The sequence below is a fragment of the Oncorhynchus mykiss genome, chromosome 1 (assembly GCF_013265735.2).
Source record: "Oncorhynchus mykiss isolate Arlee chromosome 1, USDA_OmykA_1.1, whole genome shotgun sequence".
In the NCBI taxonomy this organism is placed as follows: domain Eukaryota; kingdom Metazoa; phylum Chordata; class Actinopteri; order Salmoniformes; family Salmonidae; genus Oncorhynchus; species Oncorhynchus mykiss.
In genome coordinates, this window is record NC_048565.1 from 82,247,005 (window position 1) to 82,266,847 (window position 19,843).

General features: G+C 45.4%; 1 protein-coding gene across 1 annotated transcript; it reads right to left on the reverse strand.

The window, feature by feature from the left end:
- Positions 1 to 11,041: 11,041 nt before the first annotated feature.
- Positions 11,042 to 19,014, reverse strand: LOC110532773 (neurofilament medium polypeptide-like). The gene is made up of 4 exons (XM_036989946.1): positions 18,149 to 19,014; positions 17,756 to 17,880; positions 13,877 to 17,288; positions 11,042 to 11,131 (listed from the first exon to the last, which is right to left on the reverse strand). Exons 1-4 carry the CDS (start codon positions 18,932 to 18,934, stop codon positions 11,042 to 11,044), a joined length of 4,413 nt encoding a protein of 1,470 aa, XP_036845841.1. The 5' UTR covers positions 18,935 to 19,014.
- Positions 19,015 to 19,843: the final 829 nt, after the last annotated feature.

Here is a 19,843-nt window from a genome sequence, read left to right on the forward strand (position 1 = left end):
AATATTGTGTTGCACTCAATTCATCAGTGCATGGACTCTACAAGGTATTAAAAGCATTCCACAGGGATGCTGGCCCAAGTTGATTCCAATGCTTTTGTCACTGTCAAGATTCTGTCAAGTTGTCTGAATCTCCTTTGAGTGGTGGACCATTCGTGATATGCACGGGAAACTGTTGAGCGTGAAAAACCCAACAGCATTGCAGTTCTTGACATACTAAAACCGGTGCTCCTGGTACCTACTACCATACCCCATTGAACGGCACTTAAATATTTTGTCTTGCCCATTCACCCTCTGAATGGCACACACAAAATCCATGTCTCAACTGTCTCAAAGCTTAAACGTCCTGAAAATCTGTGATACATCTCCTTTGCATAGAGTTGATCAGGCTGTTGATTATGACCTGTGGAATGTTGTAACACTCCTCTTCAATGGCTGTGCAGAGTTGCTGGATATTGGCACAAACTGGAACACGCTGTCGTACAAGTCGATCCAGAGCATCCCAAACATGCTCAATGGTTGGCATGTCTGGTGGGTATGCAGGCCATGGAAGAACTGGGACATTTTTAGTTTCCAGAAGTTGTGTACAGATCCTTGCAACATGGGCCGTGCATTATCATGCTGAAACATGAGGTGATGAATGGCACGATATTGTGCCTCAGGATGTCGTCAAGGTATCTCTGTGCATTCAAAATCCCATAAATAAAATGCAATTGTGTTTGTTGTCATCCGTAGCTTATGCCTGCCCATACCATAACCACACCACCACCATGGGGCTCTCTGTTCACACCGATGACATGAGCAAACCACTTGCCCTCGCGACACAGTACACGCTGTTTGCCATCTGCCCGGTATGAATGTAACCTGCATTTATCCATGATTTATCCACTTCTGCAGCATGCCAGCGGCCTTCTAAGGTGAGCATTTAACCACTGAAGTGATTACGACGCCAAACTGCAGTCAGGTCAAGACCCTGGTGAGGACGACGAGCACGCAGATGAGCTTCCCTGAGACTGTTTCTGACAGTTTATGCAGAAAGTCTTCGGTTGTGCAAACCCATAGTTTCATCAGCTGTCCGGGTGGCTGGTCTCAGACGATCCTGCAGGTGAAAAAAACGGATGTGGAGGTCCTGGGCTGGCATGGTTACACGTGGTCTGCGGTTGTTAGGCCTGTTGGAGGTACTGCCAAATTCTCTAAAACGATGTTGGAGGCGGCTTATGTTAAATAAATGAACATTCAATTATCTGGCAACAGCTCTGGTGGACGTTGCTGCAGTCAGCATGCCAATTGCACGCTACCCAAAAAACTTTAGACATCTGTGGCATTGTGGTGTGTGAACTCAACTGTGAATGGTCCTGGAGCACCAAGAAAAAGTGTCAAGGGAAGCCAGTTTGGATTTGGCTTCCCTCCTATCACATCACATCGAGAGCAATACATCATTGACAAAACAACTTGTTGTTGTAGCTAACTAGCTAAAATTGACCCTTTCCTAAATTAGCCATGGATGGAGATAGGGGTTTGGACTTGTGTTTTTACTTAATTCTAATACTGGTCAATGATTATAACGCTGATTCTGATCTACCCATAAATTCATACATTGTTGTGCATTGTTGTAGCTAGATGTAGAAGGCTAATGTTAACTAGTGTGACGTCCCTGGGTTTTTCAGCGGGGATATCGACAATGCCGCTGGAGCATGCTTTTGCGGCACAGTCTATAGCGCCCTGGACTTCGGGTTAGAAGGTTATTACAAAAAATACAAGTGTGCACTGTACGACAGAGTCATAGTCCGTTTGTCAACATGAAAGAGAGGATGTCATTGACGTTTCTCTACAGGTAGATTGAGTCAACATTTGTTTTCAACTTGCATACACACACACACACACACACACACACACACACACACACACACACACACACACACACACACACACACACACACACACACACACACACACACACACACATATATATATATTTAGCTTATATTGATTGGACTAAATCATTTTTGGTATCTTTTAGTTGTCACTGTATTAGACTAAGCAATGTGATTTGATGATGTTGAATTGTTTCAGTTGAAGTGGTGCTGGATCGAACTGACCAAGTGTCGTCCGGGTTAGGGAGGGTTTGCCCCGGCAGGGATATCCTTGTCTCATCGCGCACTAGCGACTCCTGTGGCGGGCCGGGCGCAGTGCCCGCTGACCAAGTTGCCAGGTGTAAGGCTGGCAGGTCTCAAGGCTTATGAACTAACAGGTTATAGTGCAAACAACGCAATTATCACAACACATCGGTTGTAATATGGCTTTATTTTCTGTTGTGATAATTGTGTTGTTTGCTCTATAACCAGTGATTTTACCAACACAACTCTACTGATTACAGTCTGTGGCTCCAGGAAACTGTGCAGACACAGTTACCTGAGCTATATGATTGGCCACCGGTTGCTCTCTGGGCCTGCCGGGTAGGTGGAGTTCTACATTCAGACACATGAAATGGTAAAAAAATGTGAACACTTTGCCTTCCCGGTGCTAGGGATGCTGAATCAAGTGCACCTACCCCCAACAGCAAAAAAATACATTTAAAAAAAGAACCGAAGTCTTTATCGTTTGGTTTTTTACAGAATTGTTTGGTGATCGACTAGGAATGCCTTAGAGATCGACCGGTTGGGGACAACTGCTGTACTTTAAATGTATTTAGGAAAGTTCAGTCGGTAAGGCTGGTTTGAATGGACCAACTCTATAATTCACATTGCTTGCTTCCTATCTCACTAGTCAGCATAGCAGGTATTTGTATGTTAGTGTATTTATTGACACCTCATCAGGATAGCCTCACGTCTCTCTTCCTCTTTACCATTAGCAAGCGGGTGGAATGTCCTTCACCTATTAACTTCTGCCAATGAGCATGGCACACTAATGCATTTCCACCATGCTTGCTGATTAACCTATGGACTCACTTGTGCAATAATCAGACTGGGACTGGGAACCCTCGTTACGGGCTCCGGACTGACGAGGCTGGGGAGACCTACTGGAGGCCTGGTCCGTGGAGGAGGCACAGGATGAACCGAGCTTTGGGGGAGCACTGAAGATCTGGTGCGTAGCCTTGACGCCACTCTTCCAGGCTGAATGCCCACTCTAGCCAGGCACCTCCAGAGCGCAGGCACAGGTCGAACTGGGCTGTCCATTGAGGATTTTCAATGTGCTTTAAGTTACATTTTGATTTGATTCCGAGTTTAGATGGTTTGAAGCAGACGATACCAACCATTTTCTGTCACAACTGTTGACCTGTGTTGTGTCCAGTAGTATTTCTACTGTTGGGGTTTGGAGGGGGGCATTAAGTTCATTGTAGTGCTAGGCTTTGCACCTTTCGTTGACACATTCTTCTGAGCAGACAGCCTCACTACTCCACCCACAGCATTTTGTGAAGTCTGACTGACAGATGTTAGATACAGAATATGCTATATTGAAGCTTTTGGGGAGACAATCAATGTTTCTGAATTCCAACGGGTTGAATGGGTTTAGATGTTGCATTGGGGTTGAATACTGGACAAACAGATCTAATTCCTGTCTAGAGGAATATTGGAGCAAGTAAACTAGCTGAATGATTAGCGGCATGTTGATCTGACCTCTTTAAAGAAAGGTTTAGCAATGTTCACGTATTCGTCGTCTATTTTACATGCTACCACTTGACCACTCTCTGGTACAACCAACACCATGTTCAGGGTGTTGTACCCTGTGTACATCCCTGGAGAGAGGAAAATATTAATATTAGTCTCTTCTGATATTATAATGAGGGCAGTTCATTCAGAATTAGTGAATGTTGAAAAGATTGGCACAATGAAATATGTTACAAATAATATAGTAACATTAAAAGTTTTTATCATTACATACCAATTTCAATGGTTTTGCTGGCATTGATCAGTTTGGCCAGATTTGCCATCAGTTGTGCTTGTTCACTAGCAACCAGTGTAACCGATGTGAAATGGCTAGCTAGTTAGTGGTGATGCGCGCTAATAGCGTTTCAATCGGTGACGTCACTCGCTCTGAGACCTGAAGTAGTTGTTCCCCTTGCTCTGCAAGGGCAGTGGCTTTTGTGGAGCGAAGGGTAACGATGCTTCGTGGGTGTCAGTTGTCTATGTTTGCAGAGGGTCCCTGGTTCGAGCCCGGCGAGGGGACGGACTAAAGTTAAACTGTTACGTTGATGCTGTTGACCCGGATCACTGGTTGCTGCGGAAAAGGAGAAGGTCAAAAGGGTGGTGAGTGTAACTGATGTGAAATGGCTAGCTAGTTAGCAGTGGTGCGCACTAAGAGCGTTTCAATCGGTGATGTCACTCGCTCTGAGACCTGAAGTTCCTTGCTCTGCAAGGGCTGCGGCTTTTGTGGAGCGATGGGTAACGATGCTTCGTGGGTGAATTTTTATTTTATTTAACCTTTATTTAACCTTTAGGTAAGTCAGTTAAGAACAAATTCAATGACGGCCTATCAAAATGCAAAAGGCCTCCTGCGGGGACTGGGGCAGGGATTCAGTTTTACATATATATATTTTTAATGTAAGACAAAATACACATCACGACAAGAGAGACAACACAACACTGCATAAAGAGAGACCTAAGAAAACAACATTGGAAGGCAGCAACACATGACAACACAGCATGGTAGCAACACAACATGGTAGCAACACAACATGGTAGCAGCACAAAACATGGTACAAACATTATTGGGCACAGACAACAGCACAAAGGGCAAGAAGTTAGAGACAACAATACATCAGGCAAAGCGGCCACAACTGTCAGTAAGAGTGTAAGTCTTTATTGAAGACTCATCTCTTCAGTAGGTCCTATGATTGAGCCGCCCTTGCTTTGTCTGCCTGACCGGTTCCCCTCTTTCCACTGGGATTCTCTGCCTCTAACCCTATTACAGGGGCTGAGTCACTGGCTTGCTGGTGCTCTTCCATGCCGTCCCTAGGAGGGGTGTGTCACTTGAGTGGGTTGAGTCACTGACGTGATCTTCCTGTCCGGGTTGGCGCCCTACCTTGGGTTGTGACGTGGTGGAGATCTTTGTGGGCTATTCTCAGCCTTTTCTGAGGATGGTAAGTTGATGGTTGAAGATATCCCTCTAGTGGTGTGGGGGCTGTGTTTTGGCAAAGTGGGTGGGGTTATATCCTGCCTGTTTGGCCCTGTCCGGTGGTATCGTCGGACGGGGCCACAGTGTCTCCCGACCCCTCCTGTCTCAGCCTCCAGTATTTATGCTGCAGTAGTTTATGTGTAGGGGGGGCTAGTGTCAGTCTGTTTTATCTAGAGGATTTCTCCTGTCTTATATTTTATTTTATTAAATATTTTAATTTCACCTTTATTTAACCAGGTAGGCTAGTTGAGAACAAGTTCTCATTTGCAACTGCGACCTGGCCAAGATAAAGCAAAGCAGTGTGACACAGACAACAACAGAGTTACACATGGAGGAAACAATAAACAAGCCAATAACACAAACAAGTCAATGACACAGTAGAGAAAAGAAAGTCTATACACAGTGTGTGCAAAAGGCATGAGGAGGTTATGAGGAGGTTTACAGATGGACTATGTACAGCTGCAGTGATCGGTTAGCTGCTTAGATAGTTGATGTTTATTAAAGTTGGTGAGGGAAATAAAAGTCTCCAAATTCAGCGATTTTTGCAATTCGTTCCAGTCACTGGCAGCAGAGAACTGGAAGGAAAGGCGTCCAAATGAGATGTTGGCTTTGGGGATGATCAGTGAGATATACCTGCTGGAACGTGTGCTACGTGTGGGTGTTGTTATCGTGACCAGTGAACTGAGATAAGGCGAAGCTTTACCTAGCATAGACTTATAGATGACCTGGAGCCAGTGGGTCTGGCGATGAATATGTAGCGAGGGCCAGCCGATTAGAGCAACAGGTCGCAGTGGTGGGTGGTATAAGGTGATGTGGTAACAAAATGGATGGCACTATGATAGACTGCATCCAGTTTGCTGAGTAGAGTGTTGGAAGCTATTTTGTAGGTGACATCGCCGAAGTCGAGGATCGGTAGGATAGTCAGTTTTAATAGGGTAAGTTTGGCGGCGTGAGTGAAGTAGGCTTTGTTGCGAAATAGAAAGCCGATTCTAGATTTGATTTTGGATTGGAGATGTTTAATATGAGTCTGTAAGGAGAGTTTACGGTCTAGCCAGACACCTAGGTATTTATAGTTGTCCACATATTCTAGGTCAGAACCATCCAAGGTGGTGATGCTAGTCGGGCGGGCGGGTGCAGGCAGCGAACGGTTGAAAAGCATGCATTTGGTTTTACTAGCGTTTAAGAGCAGTTGGAGGCCACGGAAGGAGTGTTGTATGGCATGGAAGCTCGTTTGGAGGTTAGTTAGCACAATGTCCAAGGAAGGGCCAGAAGTATACAGAATGGTGTCGTCTGCGTAGAGGTGGGTCAGGGAATTGCCCGCAGCAAGAGCGACATCATTGATATATACAGAGAAAAGAAAAGAGAAAAGAAAAGAGAATTGAACCCTGTGGTACCCTCATGGAGACTGCCAGAGGTCCGGACAACATGCCCCCCGATTTGACACACTGAACTCTGTCTGCAAAGTAGTTGGTGAACTAGGCGAGGCAGTCGTCAGAAAAACTAAGGCTATTGAGTCTGCCGAAAGGAATACGGTGATTGACAGAGTCGAAAGCCTTGGCCAGGTCGATGAAGACGGCTGCACAGTACTGTCTTTTATCGATGGCAGTTATGATATCGTGTAATACCTTGAGCGTGGCTGAGGTGCACCCATTACCGGCTCGGAAGCCGGATTGCACAGCGGAGAAGGTACGGTGGGATTCTAAATGGTCAGGGCAGGATGGATATCCGGTGTCCTGTGTGAATTTAAGTGTGCTCTCCTTAAGACCATGCCTCAGGACTACCTGGCCTGATGACTCCTTGCTCTCCACTGCTGCTCCAGATTCAACTGTTCTGCCTGCGGCGATGGAATACTGACCTGTTCACCGGACATGCTACCTGTCCCAGACCTGCTGATTTCAACTCTCTAGAGACAGCAGGAGCGACAGAGATACTCTGAATGATCGGCTATGAAAAGCCAACTGACATTTACTCCTGAGGTGCTGACCTGTTGCACCCTCGACAACCACTGTGATTATTATTATTTGACCCTGCTGGTCATCTATGAACATCTTGGCCATGTTCTGTTATCATTTCCACCCAGCACAGCCAGAAGAGGACTGGACACCCCTCATAGCCTGGTTCATCTCTAGGTTTCTTCCTAGGTTCTGGCCTTTCTAGGGAGTTTGTCCTAGCCACCGTGCTTCTACACCTGCATTGCTTGCTGTTTGGGGTTTTAGGCTGGGTTTCTGTGCAGCACTTTGTGTGTCATGTATTGTCATGTTGTGTCTTTCTGGTCGTTAATTCGCTTTTGGGTCCTCATTCACTCACCGTGACATTGTGACATCAGCTGATGTAAGAATGGCTTTATAAATACATTTGATTGATGGTCTCCATGTGTGTTTGTTTTGAACTATTATTTTAGGGTGAGGGACAAGATATCGACCACTCCTTATGTAGATGTTTCATAAGAACACTTTCCTCCCAATGTGTTTTCCAAACACCACCCCATGATGTAACAGTGGAGTTTCCAATGTGTCAGCCATAGGGAACCACTGTTTGAAGCTCACTGTATGCAGTAAAGAGGGTCAAATAATACATACAAATACTAGATGTGTAACACAGACACTGGGAGTTAGGAAGCAAGTACAAGGGGTGAATGTAATAACAAATAGAATAATACAAAACAAGAGTTTAGCATCTGGACATGAGGAAGATAACTAATACTGTCTGGGGACACAACCAAAGGGAATGACAGATAAAGGGGAGGTAATCAGAAGTGATGGAGTCCAGGTGAGTCTCATGAGATGGGGTGCGCCTTACGATGGTGGCAGGTGTCCATAATAATAAGTAAACTGCCGACAATGAGGAGAGGGGAAGGGGGAGGTGACGTGACAGTACCCCCTCCCTGAAGCGGGGCTCAAGAAGCAGGACGCCGACCAGAGGAACGGTCCCGAGTACCAGGAGCAGGCCGGTCACCTCTGATGAGGCACGGGAACCTGAAGAGCCAGCTGAAGCGCGGGACCAAGTCGAGCCGGCTGAGGCATGGGAAACAGTCGAATCGGCTGAGGCGCGGGAGCCTGACGGACTGTCTAAGGTATCCCCGGTAGCTTCGGCAGTGGCCCTTGGACCTGACATTACCAGCAAAAAATTATTACAAAAAAATGTAAAATCACTTTTGCTTCCATTTGTTGTGGCAGTATTCTGTAACGCAGACACTGGGAGACTGCAAGCAAGTACAGGGTGTAAAATAAATAATAAATGGAACAATATAAAACAAGAGTAGCATCTAGAAATAGAAACATAACTAATACTGCTTGGGGAACGAACCAAAGGGAATTACAGACATAAGGTAGGTAATCAAAGAAGTGATGGAGTCCAGGTGAGTCTCATGAGGTGCAGGTGCGCATAACGATGGTGGCAGGTGTGCGTAATAATAAGTAAACTGGCTACAAAGAGTGCTAGAGAGGGGGAGCAGGAGTAGAAGTGACAAGAAGTGCCATGCATTGCCCCCTGGTCGCATAACATTGGGGTTGAGTATGAGCAACACTGTTCAATCAAACTAGGCAGAAAGTCCAGTTCAAGATCTGACCCTTGTCCGCCTAAAATATCCAAATCTAACTGCTTGTAGCTCAGGACTTGAAGCAAGGATATGCATATTCTTGTTATTATTTCAAAGGAAACACTTTGAATGTAGGAGAATATAACACATTAGATCTGGTAGAAGATAATACAAACAAAAAAACATGTGTTTTCTATTTTTCTTGTTACATCATCTTTGCAATGCAATAGAAAGGCCAGACAGTGATGTATGATTCTAGGTGTAATTTAGATGTTGTCCACAAGATGAGGGCAGTGTGTGCAAAGTTTACTGATCCAGTAAAGAACTACATCACTACGCAATATGCTGTTTAATTTCTTCCAGGTGTTTGCCCAAATGTGCCAAATTGGTCAATTTATACATTTTATTTGTTATTCTTTTTTAACCCCTTTTTCTCCCCAATTTCGTAGTATCCAATTGTTTAGTGGCTACTATCTTTTCTCATCGCTACAACTCCTGTACGGGCTCGGGAGAGACGAAGGTTGAAAGTCATGCGTCCTCCAATACACAACCCAACCAAGCCGCACTGCTTCTTAACACAGCGCCGTCCAACCCGGAAGCCAGCCGCACCAATGTGTCGGAGGAAACACTGTGCATCTGGCAACCTTGGTTAGCGCACACTGCGCCCGGCCCGCCACAGGAGTTGCTGGTGCGCGATGAGACAAGGATTTCCCTACCGGCCAAACCCTCCTTAACCCGGACGACGCTAGGCCAATTGTGCGTCGCCCCACGGACCTCCCGGTCGCGTCCGATTACGACAGAGCCTCGGCGCGAACCCAGAATCTCTGGAATGAGAAAGATTGGCACCATTACAATACAGCTAACATTGCAGCATTTCCCTTAAACTATCTCAACCCATCTTTGGCTGGGTTAAGACAATAGAGTATGGTTTTAGTTTGCAATTCAGTCACACTGTTTCCCTTTAACTATCTCACAACTTGCTGTGTTCTATTTTAATTTTACTAGGCAAGTCAGTTAAGAACAAATTCTTATTTTCAATGACAGCCTAGGAACAGTTAACAGTTAACTGCCTGTTCAGGGGCAGAACGGCAGATTTGTCAGCTCGGGGGGTTTGAACTTGCAACCTTCCGGTTACCTTCCGGTTACTAGTCCAACGCTCTAACCACTAGGCTACCCTGCTGCTCATTTAATTTATGTGAACTTGTTGGCAAGGAACTTTTGTTTGCATCCCTGCATCCATAATTGGGGAATTGACATAGTAAGACAGAGGAAGCTTGCTGTCCTTGCTGTGTTGTGAAACAACAACTCTAGTTTAACTTCTAGGGGTAGGGGGGGACTTTTCAAAACAGTTTTGAAAAGTCCTCTCCCTTCCCCTAGAAGTTAAACCAGAGTTTCCTCTGTCTTCCTCTGTCAATTCCCCAATTATGGATGCAGGGATGCAAACAAAAGTTTGTTGCCAACAAGTTCACCTAAATTAAATGAGCCAAGAAATGGGCCAATAAAAGGGCACTATAAAATGTGCAGTTTTGTGACACAGCACAATGCCACAGATGTCTCAAGTTTTGAAGGAGCGTGCAATTGGCATGTTGACTACAGGAATGTCCACCAGAGCTGTTGCCAGATAATTTTATATGAATTTCTCTACCATAATCCGTCTCCAAAGTTATTGGAATTTGGCAGTACGTCCAACTGGCCTCACAACCGCAGACTATGTGTAGACCTTACAGTGAAATACTTACTTACGAGCCCTTAACCAACAATGCAGTTTTAAGAAAATACCTAAAAAAAAGTAAGAGTAACAAATAATTAAAGAGCAGCAGTAAAAAACAATAGCGGGGCTATATACAGCGGGTTCCGGTACAGAGTCAATTTGCGGGGGCACCGGTGTCGAGGTAATTGAGGTAATATGTACATGTAGGTAGAGTTTTAAAGTGACTAAACTTAGATAATAGTAGAAAGTAGCAGCAGCATAGGGAGGGGGGGGTGTCAATGCAAATAGTCTGACTAGCCATTTGATTAGATGTTCAAGCTTGGGGGTAGAAGCTGTTTAGAAGCCTCTTGGACCTAGACTTGTTGCTCCGGTACCACTTGCCGTGCGCTAGCAGAGAGAACAGTCTATGACTAGGGTGGATGGAGTCTGACAATATTTTGGCCGTTTCTCTGACACCGCCTGGTATAGAGGTCCTGGTTGGCAAAAAGCTTGGCCCCAGTGATGTACTGGGCCGTATGCACTACCCTCTGTAGTGCCATGCGGTCGGAGGCCGAGCAGTTGCCATACCAGGCAGTGATGCAACCCGTCAGGATGGTCTCGATGTTGCAGCTGTAAAACCTTTTGAGGATCTGAGGATCCATGCCAAATCTTTTCAGTCTCCTGAGGGGGAATAGGTTTTGTCATACCCTCTTCATGACTTTCTTGGTGTCCTTGGGCCATGTTAGTTTGTTGGTGATGTGGAAGCCAAGGAACTTGAAGTTACCCTTACCCTTCAGGAAGTCCAGGATCATGTTGCAGAGGGAGGTATGCAAATTGGAATGGGTCCAGGGTTTCTGGGATAATGATGTTAATGTGAGCCATGACCAGACTTTCAAAGCATTTCATGGCTACAGACGTGAGTGCTACGGGTCGGTAGTCATTTAGGCAGGTTACCTTAGTGTTCTTGGAAACAGGAGCAATGGTGGTCTGCTTGAAACATGTTGGTATTACAGACTCAGACAGGGAGAGGTTGAAAATGTCAGTGAAGACACTTGCCAGTTGGTCAGCGCATGCTCGGAGTACACGTCCTGGTAATCCATCTGGCCCTGCGGCCTTGTGAATATTGACCTGTTTTAAGGTCAAGGTCCGGAACAACTGATGCTCTCATGCATGTTTCAGTGTTATTTGCCTCTAAGCGAGCATAGAAGTTATTTGATTGATTTCCTTATATGAACTGTAACTTATTATGTTGTAGTTATATTTTTGTTCAATATAAAGTGTTCAACCGTGAGTTTCTACCATGCTTTGGGGAAATAGGATGCGGGCAAAGGGGAGATTTATTTTGAATTCAGCCTAGTGCTGTTGGAATTCACCTGCTTCTACATATGGGAGAAATTATGAGAAATTATATATGTGATGCCATCTTATCAGGTGAAATACAGCACAGTATGTAAGAATAGCTGGAAACAGAAGTGCTCTTCAAATAGCATTTATTGCTCAGCACATTCAGGCATGATCAAATCACATTATCAACCATTCTCATTATCATCCCTATGCACACTATCATCCATTAATGAGAAGTAAATAGATACAGCAAAATACAGCTTTTGATTTGTTACATTCAATATTACAGTACATCTCTCTTGCAGGAGTTCATTAATTGTGCCTCATAATCAGGGGCGGGGGGGGGGGGGGGGGGGGGTGACATGTCCCGTCCCCATCCCCAGTGAAAGTTGCGGCCCTGGTGATAATTGATAACCATGATACTTTACATGTTAAGTGTCAGTTAGTATTTTAAGGCGGAGCAGTTCTCATATTGCTTTATAGGCTTGCACTAACCATGCACCTCCTGTAAAGCTGTTCTAGTCTATTTAAAATTGCACCTGTTCTGTTATCTTCTCATCAACTGTCTGATCTTTCAAACCCACGGCTGATACATCCTGTTCTTTCACTGGTGATATCTTTGTAATAGATATCTCAACATGTTCAGGTTTTAACTCAGAGGCCTTGGTCTTCACGCTAACTGTATTTGTGGGTCCATCTTTGGGATCTGTAACCTTCTCAGGCTCTTTGTCCATACTTTCCTCTGGTTTCTCTTGAATTGTGTTGCTTTCTGGTGCCCCCCTGTGTGAGTCCTTGCTCTCTGCAACTGCAGGCATCTGTTTCTCTGGTGGTGTGATTGTCTTAGCTTTGTCACCACTGCCCATCATTTCACTCTCTTCTGTAGGGGTGGTCGTTGTTTCTGGGGTGAGGGTTGAGTCTGGTTTAGGGGTGGTTGTTGATTCTGGGGTGAGGGTTGAGTATGGTTTAGGGGTGTTCGTTAATTCTGGGGTGAGAGTTGAGTCTGGTTTAGGGGATATTTCCTCTTTAGGGGTGATGGTTGGGTCTGGTTTTGGGAAAGTTTCTACTTTAGGGGTGACTGCTGGTTCTGGTTTTGGGGAAGTTTCTTCTTTAGGGGTGACTGCTGGTTCTAGTTTTGGGGAACTTTCTTCTATATGTGTGACTGCTATTACTGTTTTTGGGGAAGTTTCTACTTTAGCGGTGACTGCTAGAGATGATTTTGTGGAAGTTTCTTCTTTAGCGGTGACTGCTGGTTCTGGCTTTGGGGAAGTTTCTTCTCTGGTTGTGACTGCTAGTTCTGGTTTTGGGGAAGTTTCTACTTTAGTGGTGACTGCTCGTTCTGGTTTAGGAGATGTCTCCTCTTTAGGGGCAACAGTGGGGAACGGTTTTGGGGATGTTTCTTCTTTAGTGGTGACAGTGGGATGCGGTTTAGGGGATGTCTCCTCTTTAGGGGCAATAGTGTGGAACGGTTTAGGGGATGTTTCTTCTTTAGTGGTGACAGTGGGATATGGTTTAGGGGATGTCTCCTCTTTAGGGGTGACTGTTGGTTCCTGTTGCGGGGATGTTTCTTCTTTAGCGGTGACAGTGGGGTACGGTTTAGGGTAAGTCTCCTCTTTAGGAGTGACAGTTGGCTCTGGTTGCGGGGTTGTTTCTTCTTTAGGAGTGACAGTGTGCTCTGGTTTTAGGGAAATTTCTACATTAGTGGTGACTGCTGGCTTTGGAGAAGTTTCTACTTTAGCGGTGACTGCTGGTTCTGGTTTTGGGGAAGTTTCTACTTTAGGGGTGACTGCTAGATCTGGTTTTGGGGAAGTTTCTTCTTTAGGGGTGATGGTTGAATCTGGTTTTGGGGAAGCTTCTTCTTTAGGGGTGACTGCTGGTTCTGGTTTAATGGAAGTTTCTTCTTTAGGGTTGACAGTGGGGTCCGGTTTAGGGAATGTGTCATCTTTAGGGGCGACTGCTGGTTCTGGTATTTGGGACGTTTCTTTTTTAGGGGTGATGGTTGGTTCTGGATTTGGGGATGTTTCTTCTTTAAAGGTGATGGTTGAGTCTGCTTTTGGGGAAGTTTGTTCTTTAATGGTGACTGCTAGAGATGATTTTGTGGAAGTTTCTTCTTTAGCGGTGACTGCTGGTTCTGGCTTTGGGGAAGTTTCTTCTCTGGTTGTGACTGCTAGTTCTGGTTTTGGGGAAGTTTCTACTTTAGTGGTGACTGCTCGTTCTGGTTTAGGGGATGTCTCCTCTTTAGGGGCAATAGTGGGGAACGGTTTAGGGGATGTTTCTTCTTTAGTGGTGACAGTGGGATATGGTTTAGGGGATGTCTCCTCTTTAGGGGTGACTGTTGGTTCCTGTTGCGGGGATGTTTCTTCTTTAGTGGATACAGTGGGGTACGGTTTAGGGGAAGTCTCCTCTTTAGGAGTGACAGTTGGCTCTGGTTGCGGGGTTGTTTCTTCTTTAGGAGTGACAGTGTGCTCTGGTTTTAGGGAAATTTCTACATTAGTGGTGACTGCTGGCTTTGGAGAAGTTTCTACTTTAGCGGTGACTGCTGGTTCTGGTTTTGGGGAAGTTTCTACTTTAGGGGTGACTGCTGGTTCTGGTTTTGGGGAAGTTTCTTCTTTAGGAGTGACAGTGGGGTCTGGGTTAGTGAATGTTTCATTTTTAGGGGTGACTGCTGGTTCTGGTTTTGGGGAAATTTCATCTTTAGGTGTGACTGCTAGTACTGGTTTTGGGGAAGTTTCTACTTTAGCCGTGACTGCTAGTTCGGGTTTTGGTGAAGTTTCTACTTTAGGGGTGACTGCTAGATCTGGTTTTGGGGAAGTTTCTTCTTTAGGGGTGATGGTTAAATCTGATTTTGGGGAAGCTTCTTCTTTAGGGGTGACTGCTGGTTCTGGTTTAATGGAAGTTTCTTCTTTAGGGTTGATAGTGGGGTACGGTTTAGGGGGTGTCTCCTCTTTAGGAGTGACAGTTGGCCCTGGTTGAGAGGTTGTTTCTTCTTTAGGAGTGACACTGGGCTCAGGGTTAAGGAATGTTATATTTTTAGGGGTGACTGCTAGTTCTGGTTTTGGGGAATTTTCTTCTTTAGGGGTGATTGTTGGTTCTGGATTTGGGGAAATTTCTTCTTTAAAGGTGATGGTTGAGTCTGCTTTTGGGGAAGTTTGTTCTTTAGTGGTGACTGCTAGATCTGGTTTTGGGGAAGTTTCTAATTTAGCGGTGACTGATAGTTCTGGTTTAGGGAATGTCTCCTCTTTAGGTGCGACTGTCGGGAATGGTTTTGGGGATGTCTCCTCTTTAGGGGTGACAGTTGGCTCTGGATGCGGGGTTGTTTCTTCTTTAGGAGTGACAGTGGGGTCCGGTTTAGGGAATGTGTCATCTTTAGGGGCGACTGCTGGTTCTGGTTTTGGGGACGTTTCTTTTTTAGGGGTGATGGTTGAGCTTTGTTTTGGGGACGTTTCTACTTTAGGGGTAACTGCTAGTTCTGGTTTGGGTGAAGTTTCTACTTTTGGGATGACTCCTGGTTCTGGTTTTTGGGACGTTTCTTCTTTAGGGGTGACTGCTGGTTCTGGCTCTGGGGAAGTTTGTTCTTTAGGGGTGACTGCTAGATCTGGTTTTGGGGAAGTTTCTAATTTAGCGGTGGCTGATAGTTCTGGTTTAGGGAATGTCTCCTCTTTAGTGGCGACTGTCAGGAATGGTTTTGGGGGTGTTTCCTCTTTAGGGGTGACAGTGGGGTATGGTTTAGGAGATGTCTCCTCTTTAGGGGTGACAGTTGGCTCTGGATGCGGTGTTGTTTCTTCTTTAGGAGTGACAGTGGGGTCCAGTTTAGGGGATGTGTCATCTTTAGGGGTGACTGCTGATTCTGGTTTTGGGGACGTTTCTTCTTTAGGGGTGATGGTTGAGATTGGTTTTGGGGAAGTATCTACCTTTGGGATGACTCCTGGTTCTGGTTTTTGGGACGTTTCTTCTTTAGTGGTGAATGCTAGTTCTGGTTTTGGGGAAGTTTCTAATTTAGCCGTGACTGCTAGTTCTGGTTTTGGGGACGTTTCTTCTTTAGTGGTGACTGCTATTTCTGGTTTTGGGGAAGTTTCTTCTTTAGTGGTGACTGCTAGTTCTGGTTTTGGGGATGTTTCTTCTTTTGCAGTGACTGCTGGTTCTGGTTTAATGGAAGTTTCTTCTTTAGGGGTGACAGTTGGGTCGGGTTTGGGGGATGTCTCAGATTCTTTCCTTTTTTCCTCACCCATTGAGACATCTTTTGTGACCTTTTCACTGCCAACAATTTTTACACTATCATCCTTGCTGCTCACTTTTTGCTCTGTCGGACCCACCTCCTTTTTAGGAATCTTTTGCACAAGGTCTTCCTTACACTCACTTGTTGTGCTGAGAATTCTGTCTGGCATTTTACCTCCTACTGTTCTCTCATCTTGTGTCGTTTTTACACCAGAATCATCAGGTGACTTCACCTGCTCCACTGTCTCCTTGGTTGAACTGGTGTTGAGCTCTGCAGTGTTATCAGGGGATTCCATGTCCTTCTCTGTGGGCTCAGGGAGATCCTCTTCTTGTGTTGTCACAGCACTCTCTGCCTCTTGAGGTTGGTCTGACTCTCTGTGCTCCTTCTGATCAGGTTTCTGCTCCAGTGTTGGGGCACTCTGGTCTGTCAGATCTACCTTTTTCCCCTCTTTGATGGGACTTTCTTTTGGGCTATCTTGTTGTTGCTCTGTTGGGGCACTCTCCTCTTTCAGATCTACCTCTTTTTTCTCTTGTAAAGGGCTTTCTATTTTTCTCTCCTCTGACACCTTTTTGGGTTCTTTGGAGATGTCCTCTGTGGGGACCTGTGGTTCACCCTTTATTGAACTTCCTGTTTTGCTATCCTCTGACTCTGACGTTTTGGGTTCTGTTGAGATGTCACCATTCATGGGAACCTCTAGTTGGGATTTGCCTTGTTTTGGGGTGTCATCTTTTTCTAATGTCTCGTTTATCTCGCTGTCTAGCTTCTCTGTTGTGTCCAGTTTTTCCTTCTCTCCCTCACTGGTGGCCTCAGCTGATTTGACTTCACTTTGTGTATTTTCACCTCTGTCAATGTCCTCTGTCTTTTTGATTGCATCTGGCTCACCCCCCTTTTCCTCCTCTCTTTCATCATCTCCCTCCTCTCCATTTTCTCCCTCACTAGGGCTAACTCCATCTCCATTTACCTCGACCTCTGCTGATGTGACCATCTGCTGTCTCTTAGACTCTTCCTCCTGTTCACCCTCTTCCTCCGGGGCGTCCACTTCAACATCCACTTTACCTCTAGCTTTCTCTTTATGCTCATCCACCTGTTCCCCACTTCTCCTCTCAGCTTTGTCACTCTCTTCTCCCTGCTTCTGTCTCAACTTGTCTCCCTCTCCCCCGACCGTCTCCTCGGAGCCTTTCTCCTCAATCTCGGACATCTCCATGTCTCTGGTGGTCTCAGAGATGATCTCCTCAACAAACTTGTACTGGGGTTCAGACCTGCGTGTGGGCCCTCCCTGCCGGGCCAGGCAAGGCAGGGTGTAGACGGGGGACTGGCGGTAGATGCAGGGCATGGAGATGTGGGTGTCAGAGATGGTGTACAGATGGGACTCCTCACCCTCCAGGAGTTTCCTATAGGGAGGCAGAGAGACGTGTTATTACCGTCATGACTATAATATGGATATGTCCCAATGTGTTAGCCTCGTAAATGCCAGACTGATCAATTCTGCACACATCCATGTCAGCTTGTGAGAACAGTGTGTGTGGATATGTCTGAATATCCATATCATGATTAAAGTGTCATTCTGTGTTGTGAAATGGTCTATGTTCATTTGATGTTAAATATGAAATCAAACTATTTCAATTAAATGTCTATTGTTTCATTTGATTAGTCTTTATTTATTATTCACTATTGACTGTGTTTTGTAGTAATCTCTCACCATCGCTATGACACTATTGCACAGTTTTGCTGTAACACAGCACTGAGTTGAATCAGATGTGTTAGCGCTGGGCTAGAATAAAATGTCCACACCCCGGTTATCCTCAGAAAAAGATCCAGGAACACACTAAAAATATACGGTAGAGTTGATGTCTCTTACCTGTAAGAGAGAATCTCCACATCCAAAGCCATTTTGACATTCAGCAGGTCCTGGTTCTCTCTCAGGTAGCCAGACATGTCTAGTTTAGCATTGGTCAGCTCATTCTCCAGCTGCCTGATAGTGTCCTGGACAGAAAAGTACACAATAAGAGTCAATAATAGGGTCAACCAGCCACTTTGTCTGGTATGAAAACCAGGATATATTTAGGGGGGGAAATATTGTTCTACCCATATGGTCCAATATGAGAAAATTATATTCCAATAATGATACAGTTCACATGGGGCCTATATTTGTGGCCTACACCTAGTACATAGCCCTGAATACAAATATGAATCATCAAAATGTGTATGTTTACTTACATTTGTTAGAGGTACAAAATAAACCACAGTCTACCTGGTAATGAATCAATTCTGCATAGTGACGCTCCTCCAGCTCTTGTAGTTGTTTTTCCAGGGCCTCTCTCATTCCTTTACCACAGTCCAGTTCAATTGTCTTCCCCTGCAGGTGCCTTCTATTCTCCTGGATCTCCTGTTGGGTTGCCTTCAACGCCTCCCTGTTACTTTCTGCCGCTTTGGTTAACTTTGCGAACTGGACACGGAAGCCCTCCTCGGCCTGCTGAATGTCGGAAGTGGCGTGACCTTCTAACTGCACACGGATGTCCCGGAGAGCCTCTGTGATGTCAGGTTTGCCAAAGTTGTATGCCTTGACCGTTACTTGAGCCTCTTGGATCTGGGCCACCATTTCTGATATCTCGTCCTCATGGTTGTTCTTCAGGAAGTGGATCTCGTCCACCAAAGACTGCGCTTTGTTGTCCAACTGAAGTTTGGCAAGGTATGCATCGTTGGCGTCCTTTTTCAGCACAAGGATACCGTTCTCTGCGTTCGAGCGGTCACGTGCCTCCTGCTCATACTTGTCTCTCAAGATGAGGAAATCTTCCTCCAGGTTCTGATGCTCTATCTCGATCTGACGCTTCTGAAGGGAGATGTCATGAACTAGGTTCCTCAGGTCCATAAGCTCCGGCTCGTGCTCCTGGGCCAGAGACGCAGGGGACTGTGCCTTTAGTTTGATTTCCTCGATTTCCCTCTCAAACAATTCATTTTCATGCTCCAAATGACGCACCTTCTCTATGAATCCGGCGAAACGGTCGTTCAGCCCATGGAGCAGTTCTTTCTCATTCATTTTTGTCAAAACCTCGGTAAATGGGTTTGATAAATCGAAAAGGCTCTCCGATGATCTCGGAACGGATCCGAATTCGCTCTTCAGCGTCGTCGCATATCCTCTGTTCGTGTATGTGGTAGTCGACTCAAAGCCAACGGTCCTGGATGCAGAGGGGGATCCGGTCAGTTTGGGTTGATAGCAGCAATACTCAGCTTGAGCTCCCCTATGCGGAGAACCCGAATGATAGTCCATTCTGTGGCTCATATTGCCTCAGTAAACTATACAGTGTCAGTTTGCAGGCTAAGCAGCGCGGCTCCTACCTTTTTATACCCCCTCTGTCTGCTCGCACTGCAGAATGGAACTGTCTATAGTGCTGAAAATGTATAGCATCAGCTGTAGGCTTGACTGTCTGCCAACGCTTGCGCCCTCACCTGTGTTCTCTCTCTCTCCGTCTCTCTTTCTCCCTCATCGTTTTGTCTCAGACAGCATTGACGGATAGGAGATCATTTCACTTCAAAACGTCGGCAGTCTACAATGACACCTCAAAATTAAAAGTCATATGTCTTCAATAAATTGTCAGGTGTTCAGACTATTGTTTTATCCAAGGGGCTATATATCTTTCTTTGTTTGGTTGATTTTTTAAATATTATAGAAAGGGGTTGCAGAATCTGGATTGGCTGAATGTGTCTGCCTTGTAATATAACTGTATATTACTGTATATAAGAGACAGTAATGCAAGTGTAAAATAGTCATGTAAGAATGACCCTAAGCCAAGACATAACTGCTTCCATTTCTCAGTCAAGCAGCACTTTTCAAGGGCATTTCAAACACTTTTCAACCTCATATTCATCATCTCCAGCACCAAACCAGTGAAAATTAGGTTGGAAATGGGTGGAGTTGCCCTTTAATCTTGAACCTTTTTACAAATGT

Coding starts and splice junctions, on each gene's coding strand:
- LOC110532773 (XM_036989946.1), bottom strand. CDS start 18,934: ATGAATGAGAAAGAACTGCTCCATGGGCTGAACGACCGTTTCGCCGGA. Junction 17,881..18,148: donor CAGAATTGATTCATTACCAG/GTAGACTGTGGT, acceptor TTTTCTGTCCAG/GACACTATCAGGCAGCTGGA. Junction 17,289..17,755: donor GTGGAGATTCTCTCTTACAG/GTAAGAGACATC, acceptor GCCTCCCTATAG/GAAACTCCTGGAGGGTGAGG.